General features: G+C 34.9%; 2 protein-coding genes and 1 long non-coding RNA gene across 6 annotated transcripts in view; 2 read left to right on the top strand and 1 right to left on the bottom strand.

Annotated features, from left to right (window-relative positions):
- Nucleotides 1-3,167: 3,167 nt before the first annotated feature.
- Nucleotides 3,168-14,158, top strand: LOC130613159 (uncharacterized protein C12orf29 homolog). 2 transcript variants are annotated; one of them, XM_057434485.1, is made up of 6 exons: nt 3,168-3,264; nt 11,426-11,585; nt 12,086-12,331; nt 12,659-12,904; nt 13,104-13,279; nt 13,775-14,158. In XM_057434485.1, exons 2-6 carry the CDS (start codon nt 11,426-11,428, stop codon nt 13,976-13,978), a joined length of 1,032 nt encoding a protein of 343 aa, XP_057290468.1. In that variant the 5' UTR covers nt 3,168-3,264; the 3' UTR covers nt 13,979-14,158. The 2 variants fall into 2 exon arrangements, with proteins under 2 accessions (XP_057290468.1, XP_057290469.1); XM_057434486.1 differs by lacking the exon at nt 3,168-3,264 and adding an exon at nt 4,014-4,037.
- Nucleotides 14,030-16,041, bottom strand: part of LOC130613162 (ras-related and estrogen-regulated growth inhibitor-like) — a 3,530-nt gene continuing 1,518 nt past the window's right edge. For both annotated transcript variants that reach the window (XM_057434489.1, XM_057434488.1), the window contains 3 exons: nt 15,557-15,613; nt 15,176-15,255; nt 14,030-14,689 (listed from right to left, as the gene is read on the bottom strand). In XM_057434489.1, the coding sequence (XP_057290472.1) occupies nt 14,231-14,689; nt 15,176-15,255; nt 15,557-15,613 (596 nt within the window). In that variant the 3' untranslated portion in view covers nt 14,030-14,230. The remainder of the gene's footprint in view (nt 14,690-15,175; nt 15,256-15,556; nt 15,614-16,041) is intronic.
- Nucleotides 15,735-16,041, top strand: part of LOC130613165 (uncharacterized) — a 10,478-nt gene continuing 10,171 nt past the window's right edge. For both annotated transcript variants that reach the window (XR_008975612.1, XR_008975611.1), the window contains exon 1: nt 15,735-15,944. This is a non-coding gene — a long non-coding RNA (uncharacterized LOC130613165). The remainder of the gene's footprint in view (nt 15,945-16,041) is intronic.

The raw sequence follows: 16,041 nt of genomic DNA, 5'->3' as shown, positions 1-16,041 counted from the left end.
TGCTCAATGTTATTGCAAAGATATAAATAGATTAGAATTACATTCAACACAAAAGAAAAATGATCTCTAGAATTGTGTTTCAGAGAGAGCTCTTAATATTATATTATTATACTGGCAAGCAATAAAAATTTAAAGCAATTTCACCGTGTGAAAAAAATTAAATTACGTGGTTGAAGTAAGGTTACATAGGTATAGGATCGAGCATGCAGTTATATTATTGTATGCATTTTATCCTGTTGGTACTATTTTCTTCATTGAATGTATAAACTTTAAATTTTACAATAAATCACATATCACATAACCCGCACCAACAGTTGAAGTCGTAAAAATCAATTTATAACCCGCGATTTATATACTGGAATATACGGTACTCAATTTAATTCCGGATTCAACAGGTGCATAAAGGCAGTGCAAAAAGAATTAAAAAGATAGTAAATCCTGATCTTAATTATTATGAGTTAAAGCTTGTGTATCAGAAATGAGAACTTCATCATCATGGATGTATTATAGTAAGGTTTTGGTCAAGTGTTGTCTCTTTTATTTTTGTTTCCAGTGCTACTCGCGAAAAACTCAATCCAGATGGATAGTTCAAATTAGAAGAACAAGAGACATATTTCCCTGTTTTAGTCAGTCTGGCAGCAAGGTGGGTTTTATGACCGTGACAAATAACACACCACAGGATTTACTGATTAGGGCTGTTATTAGGCTAATCTTTTTTGCCAAACTTAAAGTTACTGATATAATATTGACTGCCTGGGTAACACATGTTTCTTGCACTTTATGCTCCATAACAAGCAAATTCTAAGGTTGTGGCTCTTGTTTTGGTATTTATGAGAGGTCAGGAGTTTTTAAAAATGATGTCCAAATGATATATGTGACAAGTATGAAGTATAAAAGGCACCCCTAACAGCTGACATTGCAGAGGAAAATAAAAGAATATTGATAAAGTTTATATCATTTTTGCAAGTTTATGATGGCTCCTTGAATTAAGTTTCAGAAAAAACAGTCTGTATTTTCAAAGAGGGAAAAAGAAGAAATGAACTCTGTAACAATATTACTTTAACTTTCTTAGGTGAAGAACTAACTTTTTTTAAATTGTTTTTTTTTTATAGCTACTAGCTAACAAATTTCTCCAACAAACTTCTGTGCTTTTATTTCTCTTTTCACTACAATAAAAATATCTTTTATATTTTAGATTATTCAACCAGTACCTACAAAACGACGAGCAATAGATAATTTTAGTATAGAAATATTCTTTAAGAAATATTGTAAAAAACTTTAAAATGCTTGCTGGTAAAGTAAATATTTAAAACTCCCTTTTCTTTACCCTCTTTGTTTTGTAATTTAACTTAATTTAGCGAACAAATAGAATGCCATTTTTACTGTATTGATTGATAACGGACAAAAGTCAAAGCAGGCAGGGTAGTTTAATGTTGTTGGCATTGACTAATGAAAACATATCAAAGAAATCAAACTCAAAACAGTGTTTATCAGTTATGTTGTAACTTTTGAATGTTCATCAAATCACTGCACTGCGTTTAATGTGTACTACATTCTTCTTGATATTGCTATTGTTGTTAACAACATAAAAAATGTTTTTCAATGTTTATAGCAAATAGCTCTGGGTACTATAATGCTTATTCTGCAAACTTTTTATAAAGCACTTTGTGACGAAATAATTTCAATCTAAGTTTAGTCTAAATGCGCGCCCAGAGTAAATAGTTCAAAAAATAAATGCTTAAATTCTTAAACGAAAAACATGGAAGACGAAAAAAAGCAATTATGTAGGTAAAACGAAGGCTTTTATATTAGATTTACGATTTTTAATAACTTCTACTTGTAAGTGATCTGCACCTCCACTCTCATTGTAAAAAGAAAACCTGGAGAACAACCATTACCAAAAAGTTAAAAAAGAGCCCTGGTGAGAGGTTGTGTTCTGCCTGAATTGCAAAAATTCATAAACAGGACGACCAGGTTATGTACGCTTGGCCCGATTATGTTTTTTTGCCCTGATAATGTTGTGGTGACCGGATTATGAACGCTGGCCCGGCAGACTGTAATTGGCATTTTCTTCAAACTTTTGTGAATGAAACATTCACAAATTATTGTCACAGAATGATGGATTTCGTGTTTTATGTACCCGGGGAAGTTTATTTTATGTTTTTAAACACCTTTTATACCAAATAATTAATTTTAAAGCTGTGTATTTCGTTTGCAAAAGTGGTTTTGACTCTGAAACTCGAATCTGTGTTGTTTTTCCCTCCCATTTATCATGTTAAACATGATAATTTGTAAATGTTCAAACCTCTATTACATTGGAGCACAACTGATCAAAGGGTGAATTAATAGTTATTTACAATCTGTTTTGATTTTCCCAACCACACATTGTTCTCGGAAGTTTTAGTTCTATAAGTGAGAAATAATATAAAAGTGTTGTACATAAGCAGGCCTGCCCCGATTATGTTCGTTTTATAAGTGTCAAATATTTTTTAAATTGTGGTAAGTAATAAGCTAGCCTGTCCTGATTATGTTGCCCTGATTATGTATTTTCCGTCCTGTTCTTAACCGGGACAAGCTGCCGTGCATAATCAGGGCAGCGTTGTGCGTGAAAATCAGTGTGTTATTCCCTCTCGCTTTCCCCATCGTATATACATTGAACAATCAAATTGGTTTAGTTTAAGTTTGTTCGAGCGAACATGTTGTTGTAGTTTGCTCTGGTTATCTACCAATATATAAGTGTTGATATTGGCAATTTGTGTTTCGTTCTTTTTAAAAAACTAAATGAATAATGAGATCAGTTGCGAAGACTTGTAAATCTCTATAAAAATTTTCGCTTGTGAACATAGAGGAACTTTTCCCGCTCCACAACCCTTTGTATATTGATATAAAATGATTGTTGTTAAAATAATTGTTTGCTGCGTTCAAAAGCAGATTCAAGCTCAGAACAAACATGCTCAGAACAATCTATTTCATCCTGCTTAAAAGCATCTACATTTCATAAAAACATGAAATAATAGGAATAAACACAGGCGGATAAAAATATATTATTTCTCCAGACATCTGAGTTTAGATCTCACAAGACAAGACAAAATAAATAAATCTTCAAAACTTTTCTGAAATCAAAATGATGTATGCGGCCTATCTAAAAACGTGCTGGTGATCACTGACCCATATTGAATCAAAGCTGGTAACAAAAACAGTAATTTGGTAAAGCTGTAGCACCGAGCCAAATTTATATGGCGGACGGAACAGAACACGTGTGAGGTAACTTTTTTCCTGCTTATTTTTATTCTCTCGTTTATTTTGATGCGATTTATTTTGCTTTACTTTTGACGCAAATAATTTTTAAAACTGATTTTGTATGCCCCACTAAACCCAGACAACACAAGCAGCAAAACAAAACAAATTCAATTTGTTGCCCTGGTTATGAAAAAAGACATGGCTAGCTAGATAGCTAACTATTAGCTAGCTAACACACAAGCAGCCAAATAAAGTAATTTCACTTTCCCACTTATGAAGAGCAAACACAGGCAACAAATAAATTTAATTTGCTGCCTCACTTTATGTAGACATAACACATTCAAAAAACAAGTTTAATTTACTGTCCCACTTTTTAGATGAGTTTTACCATGATGATATGCATCTCTATAAATAGTAGCTGTATTTTGTCTCTCTTGCGCAAAATGGTACAGCAAGTGGCGAGACACACGAAATGTGGTATATATGGATTTATCCACACGAGGTACCACTTGTGTTGTTTATAATCCCAAGACCTTCTACTAAGCAAATTGAAAGGCAAAGTTGTAGACCAGTCCTTTTCGAACTATATTTTCAGGTAGAGGCATGTTTAGAATAAGAACATATATCAGTGCAGTCTTGGTCATGAATATTTGCACCCACATGCAGTATTCGGCGATTCAGTTTGACGTCATAACAATTTTTTTGGAGGTGAAAAGTTTCCGTATTTTAGGTGAAGAGAGTGCAGAGCTAGACACATTTTGGAGTTTTAAGAACAATGTTAGGAAGTTTGAGCAAAGGTAATTTTTTAGAGCAAAATCTAGATAGCTAAGCATCATTTCCAGACAGATTTTTATTGTGGTTACCTTTCGTTAGCTAATTATTCTTCCATTTCCACATTTTTTTGCATTCTTCCCCCTACGAACTAGGTTTGTTTTCACCCTGCGAAATTTTAAAAATGGCGGATGTAGCACAAATGTGATTCGTTAATTAAGCAAAATGTCAATCATCACTACGGCAACAAAGCTGAACCAAATCTGCGAATTAGTGTATCCTGTATTAGTGTAGCCGTACCTACACTAATACAGGAGTGTGATCAGTATCGCACGCCTAGCTTATGATTTTGGTGTGCAATTATTACATTCAGGAGAGTGGCAGCACAGAGTTTTTGAAGCATAGTAGTTGACAAAAAAATTGCCGACATAATTTTGTTGTGAAATTTAAATGAATGGTGTTATTATGTAAAACGTAAGGTATAGAGAACCAGGCCTTGTTATGAGTCGCGAGCAATTGCTGGCGCCTACATAGTGCTCGCGTAAATTCTCGTTACCCGAGCATTCTACTGCTCGCGTAAATATTAACATTTTGAGATAATTGTACACGTTTTTCTCAAGACTTGATTGGTCTTTTAAGTGAAAGTGAAGGGATATTTTATAAAACGCATGCGATACGGGCATTAAGGTTAATCTTTGTTGCGCATTCATTTTGCAGTAGAAAAGTGGGGAACGTTTTAAATCGTGAACCCCAAACACGATGATCGAGTGTCTACTGGTATAGCGACTCTCTCAATCTTAACTTCCTTTTCTACATGTCCGAAATAGTAGCATGACTATACTGTCGTTTTCATAAATTTAATGTTCATTTTTAAGGTCATCACAAGCAAATAGGAAAAAATGTGCTTCGCTTTCAAATTAAAAAAAAAATTTAAATTAAATAAAACTACTAAATAAAATATCTTTTTTAAAAAAGGTACACGTTAGGTACATAAAATTTATACAGAAAAAAATTTTTTACCGCACGTGGGTTTCGTTTTTAAAATTGTTTGAATAACAGTTGCGGCATAAAGAAAATAATTCATTGAATTTGGACCTGCTATGGTTTTTAATTGTTCCTCAAATGAAGAAATTATCTACAATTAAATCCATGATATATTGTCTGTTCCGCCTGTAAGTGCAGTTTTGCAGACTTGCGTCATCCGTGCTCCGTCGGCGTTCACCTCCGCATTAGTTAAGAACCGCTTGGCTGGATTTCTTGTGTAAGACATGGTTACCAGCAACGAAGGGGCCAGGCAAAAGAGATTTATGTCTACGTAGTTTTTTAACTAAGTCAGGAGTCGGTGAATTAGGTAGGATGGTCAGGTTGGCTATGAATAGGCTTGCTCGTGGATTTAAAGGACCAGAACTATTCAATAATTCTGAGATCTAAAAATGTCCGACCAAGACGGAAATGTATCGGACGTTTTAACTGACAAAAGTTCGAAACGAGCTATGCCTGAAACAATTTAGGTGTGTGCCGCACGCCTCTCCTGAAAAAGATGCCCTGAGAGACTAGATGTAAAGTTTTTTTAGCAAAAAATATGGCGAGCAAAATTGCTCGCGTGGACACTCTGACGCGGGCAATTAATTGCTCGGGAGGTTATTTGCTCATAGCGAGGCCTGAGAACATTAAAGTCGGCCCCTTTCCTTCATGCTCACACTCTTATGCTCGGCTGGTGCATTACACTGAGACTCGAACGGAAGACAATTTGGAACCATGCCACAAGTCAGTCCGACCTTCATCGTCACAGAAAATACTGTGAGAAGAGTGCGCACCCATGCAAGTTAATTATAACCAGAACATGGGAGAGGTTAGGCGTCCTGTACCTAATACAGCTTTCGGACGAATGTTCTCGTGATGTAATAATACCAAAGAAAAAACATGTTCAATAAATTTAAAAAAATCTTTTTAAAAGGGAAAAGAGAAATCAAATATGTTTAGTAATAATAATCGAAAAAATTGTATATCGTATTAAAAGGAAGTCCAGAAGTTCTGTCTCCCACACAACACAGCAGTAAGAAGAGATGTTCTGCGAAGACTCTAACAATTGAGTCTCCTGTACAGTTTTGCTTGGCATTAAGCTGTGCCTGTGACAAGCATTTTTGAAGCATGTCACCGGCGACTTCTGCGATATTCAACTTAATGATGCCCTGACCTTCAGTTCGTAAATAGCACATGTACAACTTACTTCCTAATCAGTTTATCTTTAAACATAGAGAGCTAGTTAGGACAGAACTATTAACTTAAGTACAACATCAGGAAGGTAGGTCAATAGGACTTGTACTTCATTTCCATTTGTAATCGTCTTAAGGAGATCAATAAAAGGTTAATGACAAACTTTTTTGCCAGCTAATTAATTGCTGTCAGTCCCAATAAAAACACTAACTTGGAGTAGAAAATTTATTTCAATTTGTAAGAATAAACTGAGGATAATTTGGCGGAATCGGATAAAAATGCTAGGCTGAAGAGAAGATATTGTCTCAAGCTCACGTGCGTGTTCCCAATCAATTCGCTCTTCTCCACTACATCCGGAGCTCTTCTCCTAGTAGTGTTCGCTCTTCTCCATTACATCCGGAGCTCTTCTCCTAGTAGTGTATTCTGGCTTAACTACTCTCTCAATCACATCCGGAGCTTCTCTCCTGTGATTCCATTTTTCTATCATACCTCACAAGAACCTACTCTCTATGAGCCCTAGCTTCTTATGCATTTCACACCTGTTATTAACCTCTTGGTGCCCCACCTCTGACTGTCAGCGCCGCATCCTCCTGCTGTTATTTCCCCAGTCATCTGTCCTGCTTGCGTGGGGCACCGTCGTTCATCTCCTCGCACCTGTACTTAATGCACCATACTCTTCCAGGGGTACACGCACATCTCTACACTTTGTGGCTGCCCAGGACAGCCCAGCACCCCCACCAGTTATATTTAACTCATTGACATGATTGATTGAGTAAAGGTGCCAATTGCTTCCACCACTGGACTAAAACCTTGGTGGTCGTACTAAGCCAAACTGCGCCAATTCAAGGAAACCGTGTAGCTAAAGCAATTGGACATCTCTTTACGCTCGACGACGTTATGTAGCCTCGATGAACCAATTCGATTGTAGATTCGTTATCGTTCCAACGTAGTGTAGCGACGATGCAGGTGTGTCACATAAAGAGAAAATAAAATAAAATTAACCAAGTATATGAGTGGCCTTGTGTACCCTAAATGATGCATCTGCATAGCAGCTATCAAGTATTGGAAACTGCAATTAACATGAGCTAAACTGTGTTTAGCTCCACAAAACAAAAAAAAATATTGTTGACCCAATGCCGACGCAAAACATTTGAAATGCATCTGTCGTCAGCAATTTTAATGAAGGCGGGTGTTTAAAAGAAATACATTTTAGAGATACATTTTAACACAAAGAACAATTATGTATTGGGTAAAGTTTGGATAAGGAATTACTCTACAATAGCTCAGTTCTGCTTGGCGTGTGTACAAAGTAGAACAAGGCGTGTGAATAAAGAGCACACCCAAATTTCACATGGCGTGTGCGGAGGCGTGCGCGTGCGATCGCACGTCATTCATAACCAAGACTGCAGTAAAAAGATGCTAGTAGCTAGAGCATAAAAGTTTTTAACTATAATTTAACTTTCTTCACCTAAGGTCTTCATTTTTTGTGTTTGTTTTGTGTTCTGATTTTTTTTCTTCTAATAAGCATAAACATTGAAACTTGTCTATAAAAACAAAACACAAGCAGTGAAGCAAACAAAATTTGCTGCCCACTTATAAAATGAAAACCAAACCAAATGAACGGAATACTTAGTTCCCTTCTTATGTGTGCTTTTAAAATACTTTTACAGACACTTATTTGGTATAGTTCAGAAGTGAAAACGACACAAAGTAGTAGTAGAAAATGTATTCTTAAAAGTTTGCAGTTATATTTGGAGTATGGGTAGAGGTCCTAGGGCTTCGTTAGAAATTAAGTACTGAAATAAATTACTGACATTGTAACAGACAAGACAATTGACAAATTACTGACATTGTAACAGAAAAGACAATTGACAAATTGCTGACATTGTCACGGACAAGACAATTGACAAATTACTGACATTGTAACAGACAAGACAATGGGCAAATTGCTGACATTGTAACAGACAAGACAATTGGTACTACTTTAGACAACGGACTCTTGACTCTTAATACTATATGTCTATTATGGTGAGTGTTTATCGTAACAGTTGGCACACAGACTTCTTTTTACTGCACCATATGGCCACTGGCTTCCTTTAGACATTTTGACAACAGACTCATGACACTTGACACATATGTCTTACTATGGTGGGTGTTTATCGTAATAGTTGGCACACAGGCTTCTTTCTACTGCACCATATGGCCACTGGTTTCTTTTAGGCATTGTGACAACGGACTCATGACACATGACACACACATATATGTCTTACTATGGTAAGTGTTTATCACAAAGGTTGGCCAATAGGGCTTCTTTTAACTGCACCATGTGGCCACTGGCTTCTTTTAGACATTATGACAACCAACTCTTGACACTACATGTCTATTATGGTGAGGTTTTTATTGTAATGATTGGCCCACGGGCTTCTTTTTCCTGCACCATAAGGCCACTAGCTTCTTTTGACATTTTAACAACCGAATTTTGACAGTACATGACAATTAATGACAATTAAACGTTTGTCTCATTATAACAGACCGACTTTAACTGACACTCTCAACACAAAAAACTTACTTAATCCTATCACTGTAAAGAACACAACCCTAAGCTTAAACAGAATAACTCAGAAAGACTGGCACCCCTACCAGAATTAGTTGAATTATAAGAAAGAAAATAGCACAGAGATGGTTGATTCTGCCTCTGGACTAAAACCTTGGTGGGGTCTATCAGCCAAATGAAACATAGCCCCTCTGCATGGAAACCTTGAAGCTAAATCAAACATCAACCATCAGGCCGAGCCGCACCACACCGCGCATCCAGTCACCATCCACATCAATGAATACGTATGAGTTGTGTCAGGTTGTTCTTTTCTCATATTATCACCAAAGTTGTATTTACGTGTCAATAAGAATGTGAGAGAGATAATGTATACCAGATCGTTATTGTTGTCATGCCATCGCCAATGTTGTATTAGTGTGTCGAATATAGAAGAAAACAAAACAGAACTAATTAGTACATTAATCGGAGAGGGTGGACGGGCAAACGTCTGAACTGTTCAAGAGCAAGAGGCTTACTGTGTTCTACCGTATTTATACCCCCCCCCCCCTGCTTGTGTTATGGACTTATGGTCTTAAGTAACATGCTTAAGACAGTCTATTTTCGTTAAATTAATGTAGTGTTGACTATCAGTCTTAGGTCTCCAACATATTTGTAAAATCAATAATGCAGAATGACAAAACACTAGTGAACCAGGTTAGCCTTGTACTAGGAGTCAATGGAGACACACCTCTGTAACCCCAATTAACTATGTGCTACACTTTTAATTTAGCAACATTATATATTATATTTTCTTCAAAATCAAACCATTTTTACCTGCTGGACAGTTATTCCTCCATCATATCATATTTATATTTGCAACATTAATTTATTTTATGTGCTGTCTGTGACAGTTTCTTATTAATTTCAACACCCACTTAATGCTGGACATTCACGCTGCAGGTCAGGCTTGCTATCTCATTTATAATATTATTTATACTTTTATACTATTGTTTATACTAATGACACTATTATGCTGGACATTTTATATTACAAATCGCTTCGTAGCTGGTCTTTGAAACTTGACTTATGGTACAAACCACCAAATCCCTTTTGACTTGTGACATTTGACATTAATTATACCAACAACAAACACACCTATGACGGTGGGAATTAGCTACTCCTGGGGCATCCAGCGCAATTGAAACTGTTTAGAAATAATTGCCCGTTACAGTTGCACTGGTATCTATACTGATGAGTCATCAGGTGTTTTCTTATTCATTTTGTTATTCTTTTCTTTTTTTCAAAAAACAGATTGCATAAAGGTACACATGGCAAAGCATTCGTTCGGAAATGGTTATTCAAATATATATATAAAAAAAACTATAAAATCTAAATAAAAATCCTTGTGGGAAAAAAAACTTTCGAGGTTGAGGCATTTTGAAAAATTTCGTGGGAAAAAACTGAAATTTTATTTTTATTGTGCTCTGAAACACTAAAAAATTCCAGTCTTTCCGTTGAAAGATAAAATAAAGCGCTTAGCATGCGTTATCTACAAAAGTACCTACGAAGGTAGGTTAATTTGGTGTGAACTACATTGGTGAAACAGTACGAAATGCGCAAACACGATGGTCTGAACATAACAAAATGTCTTCAAAGTCCGAACCAGCTAATCATGTTGTCGCGAATGATGAACACATTTTATATAAGTTGTTAAGGCATGTTCTTAACGAACAAGTTAATCTAAAAGATTATTGCTTTTTCATAACTGCGTGACGTATTATAATATATTTTCTTATGACGTTATTGTACTTTATTTTCTATTTTGCTAAATTCATTAATTACAGTCCTTTGAGAGTTTAGCAATTTTTTTATATATATAGTGGTTTTATTGTTTAACAGTGTTTCTTACCTGAGAGTTTTTACTTATGAAAAGCTTCCTGTGTTTTAATGTACGTTTTTGTATGTTCTTGTATATAATAATTTTACGGCAAAGAAAACAATTTTATCTGGTAATGCTACGGATCGTTCTCTTGTTGTGACCTCAAAAAACTGCTAGTTCTCTTTCGCTTACTTCTTAATACTGGTGGTTCTTTGGTGGTTTTATACTTAATAAGATGGTTGTCGTTAAAGCTGGTTACTGCTCGTTTCTACTTTAGGTAAAAACGAGCCTCGCCATGTCTGTATTGCAAGAGATACATATAAAACCAACCAATGAAGGTGGACTAACAAAAAAAAACGGCTTTTTTTTTAAGGCTGTTCCCGGATATTACTTGAGATTTTTCACAACGTGATTTTTCAGAACGTGATTTCTCAGAACATGATTTCTAAGCATGTTTAATTGACCCTGTACTAACTTCAACTTCTGTCAATCATAGAATTACCCATTACTTAGAGGAAAACATTTGTTCCAAATTTCACTGTAGCATTAATATTATAGAATATGGAAGTTCTAAAAGCATTAAAGGATGTGTCTTATAAAAATTTGGATTAATTTGATTTGCTTTGTATCTGACTATAAAGATTATTGCTTGGCTCAACTAACTACATAAGGGAGGATAAAATATGTAGCAAATAAGTAAAGAAAGGAAGGAAGAAATTTATATATTATTTTTCAACTAAATGCCTAGTAGCATCATGTTGTATTGTTACATTTTTAATATTTAGATGACAGATTTAAGCAATTGTTGTTCCATAAAAGGAAAAATAAAATGTATATTTAAGCCCAAGATTTTACAATCAAGTTCTAACAAACGTAAAGGGCAGAGTTTTAAAGTAACAGCAAGTGAAGAATTAAATGAAGGTGTTGAAGAGTACATAAAGAATGGTAAGATTTTAAATTATGCTATGATAATTATCCAAAACAAGTTTAAAAACTAACCAGCTAGATTTGTGATGTGTGAAAAAACCCTAAAAGTTTAATTATGAGTTATGTTGAAAACATTTATGGTTGGGATTCCAGGTTGTTTCAATTCAATATCACCTGATTGTAGAGAGTACTAAGAGCGGCTCAAAGAACTTAATAGAGAAATTATACCCTGATAGCTGATAATTATTAAGATTTGACAAATATCTTTAACGTTCTCTGTATTTGTATTAAGCAGTCATGTCTGTTTTCATTATTTTGCATATTTCCAAAAAAATCCTGTGTTAAAAATAAAATAAAACTTGCCATGTTCGCACTTGATTTCTGGTAGTAGAGCCTTACTACATTGCCTGAAATGCTGTATATAATTTTTACTGACGGTGTCAATTAATTTTGACTTGTGTTTCGTTTCATTTGCATAGCATCAATAATTCAATGACATTTTTTTTGTTTTCACTTAGGAACTTCTAGGCTTACAATGAAGTTAGATGGCACATGCTGCATGATTCGTGAATTCAACGGCCGTCCATGGCTTTGGGCAAGACATGATGTTAAGCCCAACAAAAGCACTGATAAAAAATTCAAATCTTATCTACATAATAAAAATGAACACGATATAAAAGGTGAAGAAGAGACATATCCAGCGTTTGAATGGAACATTGAAACAGATTTTAAAGAATTTCCTGACAACTGGATTTCTGCTTCTGGTAAAATTTTCCCAAAGTCCTGTTTTATTAGTCACATTCCTTATTTTCTCTACTGTCCAAGTACTTTTTAGTTTCCAATCATGTACAAATAACACAAACTTTATGGAGAATAGTTGCAGGATAGATCTTCTGTATACATCTCTTGCATTGTGGAGTTAAACAATAAAATTAACTTTTACAATGTTTAAAAGCGTGAATTGTCGCCGCAGTGTGATATGTTTTTTCTCTACTTGCTTATAACATACATTATTCGACTCTCAATATTGTTTGTAGCTTAATGGTTATTAGGCTAGTGCAATACTTGTTCTGTCTTTGTGTTTTTGTTAGGAGTGGATAAAGAAAACTTAGTTCCAGATGATATTGGTCATCTAGTTGGTTGGGTTCCAGTTGATCCTTCTCTTCGCACCCACTTGTGGCATTTAAGTGTTGTAGACTTAACGTTAGGCAAAGCTTTGTTTTTGTTCGACTCTGATGTGGATGATGGACAAATACAGATGAGTATTCAAGACCTAAAAAATCATTTCAATCAAACGTTTGAACTTATTGGAACAAATGTTAATGGAAATCCATATGGTATGATTTCTTTACTTTATATGGTATGCTTTCTGCTTTATCCCTCTGGGTTTAAATAGAAAATTCAAGAGAATTGTTTTTTAATTGCATAAAACAGTTAACAAAAAAAGGATTTTAAGAATAAAGTATTACTTGACAAGTGAGATTCCTACATGTTAACTTTTTTTTTTGTTTATATTTTTTATATTTTTGTTTATAGGCCTTGGCAACAAGAAAGAACCTTTCCATGTATTAGTCAGACATGGTGAGATACCTGTCAAGTCTTTCCCTCCATTGGAAAATGGTTGGAATCACGAGTTGTTACGGGAGTGGTTTTTAACTGATGAACAAATGGAGGGTGTTGTTTGGCATTGTACAGATGGAAAAATGTTCAAGGTATTATGAATTACTCTCGTTTTTTTCTTGTTTTAATTTGAGAGAAGAGTAAGGGAAATTATCGGTTTCACTAAATTTCAGATTCATGCTCAGATTTTACATACACACTGCCCTATCTGTCTTCTTCTTGCGAAGTACACCCAGCTTGAATATTTAACTATGAGCTGAACTTAGAAGTAAATTTCGAGGAAAAACAAATTCAGTTCAACGTTTCGGGGACACCTTTTAATTTGTTAGGCAAACTAGTCTTAGTATGTTTATCGCATTCTTAACCAGGTCCTGAATTTATAGCGCTTGCAGTGAAAAATTATTATGCCACTCTTGTTGTCCTATACAAATAAAATTTGTAGTGTGCGTCTTAGGTTTCAGATATTTTACCTTTTCAAGCCATGATAAGCGAGCTTTTTAGCTTTCCTTCAGAACTTGCCCCTTAACATTTAACCCTTGACCACGTGCTAAAATTATTTTTTGTAAGGTCAATTTGTTTTTTCTTAGCTACACAGACACCATCTTGATTTGCCGTGGCCAGTCAAAAATGTGTTTACGTCAACAAGAAAAGTAGTCATTGATACGAGTCAGTACGAAAACAATGGACCGTATCAGAATAAACTATTCACCAAGCTGAAAAGTTTGTCTGGAAAAACTTTAGAAAATATTAGTACTATTTTTAACGAAGAAAGTCAATGTGACAACACTTAGTTACCAGATAAGGCATACGTATCTGTGTATAAATTCGAATCGCGTACTTGATTGCGATGCGAAATTTTATAGTTTTTCTCTGACAAAATAATTTAAAACTCTATTTAATTACAATATGTAAATTATACATGTTTTCTGATAAATAAGGATAGCATGAAATAAAATTGCTTGGAATGCGAACTATGCTCTCTGAATCAGCCTGAGTCCTGGGTACTAAGTACGAGGTTGACATAGTGTATCCATCTACATAAATCACGAAAATGCGGCAATGTGATGATCGCAATGTTCGCGATGTTTACCAAACATCTTCACAATTGCTTTTCGTAAAGGTTTCGGAGATAACGATCTTTTTCTTTGACCAGTCGATACTTTGCGTTGTGCTTGTTTTTGCAGCACATTCTCGCTAATCTCTGTTATTGCGTCACATAAGCTACCATATCCGATTGTTAAATCCGCTGCAGAAGTCTCGTAATACGCGCAGTTGAGTTTCTGCGCAAGCTCACAACCTTCAGTGGTTGAGACTTGTTTTGTTCCGTCTAAGTCAATTTTATTAGCGACAATTACGACCGGCGGTATATCGTTCAACCGGATGTTATGGATATATTCATACAGAACAGATATGTTGTAAAAACTTTCACGGTCTGTGACTGAGTAAACTAATATAATACCATCAGTTCGTATCACGTGGTTTCGCTGCAACTCGTCGGTTTCCTTAAACACAGAACAAAACTAAATATTGTTGGCAGAAAAAATTTAAGTGGGCGTTATTTATTTTTATCCGGGCGTTGGGTTCTTATCAATTTTACGATTTTTTACATTACAATGCGTTGATTAAAAAAACACAGTTACTAAAATTCTTTTATTAAAAAAGGAACACTGGGTTTTAGTATTAATGCTTCAACATTCAAAGCAACTTTTCTAAAAATTAAAAAAACATTGAGAGTTTTCTATTGTGTTTTTTTTTAGTGCTGTCTCTATTATTAGATGTTCATTAGATTTTTGGGCAGTGAAACTCCAGGCAGTCCAAATTTCCTGGTTTTAATATTTTTAGGGATGAAACCTATAGCGTAACACCTTGTCGGTTAGCTAGTAATCAACATCGTCCCCAAGACTTTCTTTCTATTCACGCCGTCTGAGATAGAAAGAAAAAAATATCCTGGGAACGAGGTTGAGCTAGTACTGTAATGTTTTACGTACCTGTTCACAATAGACAGGATCAATAAATTCAATTTGTGAGATTCTGTTCTGCATATTAACACTTGTAATATATCGCGTATCTAAAAAATACGGGAATATTTTGACAAAAATTGCGGTTGTAACGTTGATCACGCACCTCCAACTTTAAAAGGCTGAAATCATTTAGGATTTAAGAAAGACATGGTTGAGCAAGTCATGTTAAAAAATGATACTTTCGCAAAGTCGTGTAGATTCCAAATGTTTTAATTCACCATAAACATTCTCGTTCCTATGGTCATGTGCCTATATGATAAACTAGCAGTGGTCACTTCGGTTTCAAGACCCTAGGAGCAAGGTTGTGTAAGCCGTAAACATTAAACAAAGTGGATAAAGCACACTTACCAAACGAATGGTCGTAATCACCTATAAAACGTCTAGTGATATAACGGACTACCAATGCTGGAAACAGAAAATCAAGTTGTATAGCTATACATGCATTGAGTTCCTTTATCGTCCCATTATTTGTTAAATTTTTCGTTAGCCGTTATTTTCATAGCCTCAAAATTGCCGACAAATAACTTAGTGCCGTTTTTTAATTTTCGTTATTAATTGGAAAATTTTAAAGAACGCTATAATCGTATAAAAACGTACTGAAAGCCAACCCTAATCCTGTAGCGTTTTTTATAGGGGATGACATCCTTATCAAAAAACGCTACATGCCCTGGAATCGAGGTTGGTTGAGTGCAGAGAATATGGAAAGTTAAGCTTTGTCAAATGTTACTCCTTTAAGGTAAGGAAATATAATAAATAGAAGAAATATCGTTGTGTTCTACCAAATTAAATATTTTGCAGAATCTGAATTGGTCTAAATTATTCGTCTGTCAAAA

The sequence above is a fragment of the Hydractinia symbiolongicarpus genome, chromosome 10 (genome assembly GCF_029227915.1).
Source record: "Hydractinia symbiolongicarpus strain clone_291-10 chromosome 10, HSymV2.1, whole genome shotgun sequence".
NCBI classification, from domain to species: domain Eukaryota; kingdom Metazoa; phylum Cnidaria; class Hydrozoa; order Anthoathecata; family Hydractiniidae; genus Hydractinia; species Hydractinia symbiolongicarpus.
This window is presented reverse-complemented; position numbering and strand designations above follow the sequence as displayed.

Bases quoted from the DNA above. Each gene is read 5' to 3' on its own strand.
- LOC130613159 (XM_057434485.1), top strand. From the start codon at position 11,426: ATGACAGATTTAAGCAATTGTTGTTCCATAAAAGGAAAAATAAAATGT. The intron at 11,586-12,085 runs GTAAGATTTTAA...GTTTTCACTTAG, and splicing joins TGAAGAGTACATAAAGAATG to GAACTTCTAGGCTTACAATG. The intron at 12,332-12,658 runs GTAAAATTTTCC...TGTTTTTGTTAG, and splicing joins CAACTGGATTTCTGCTTCTG to GAGTGGATAAAGAAAACTTA.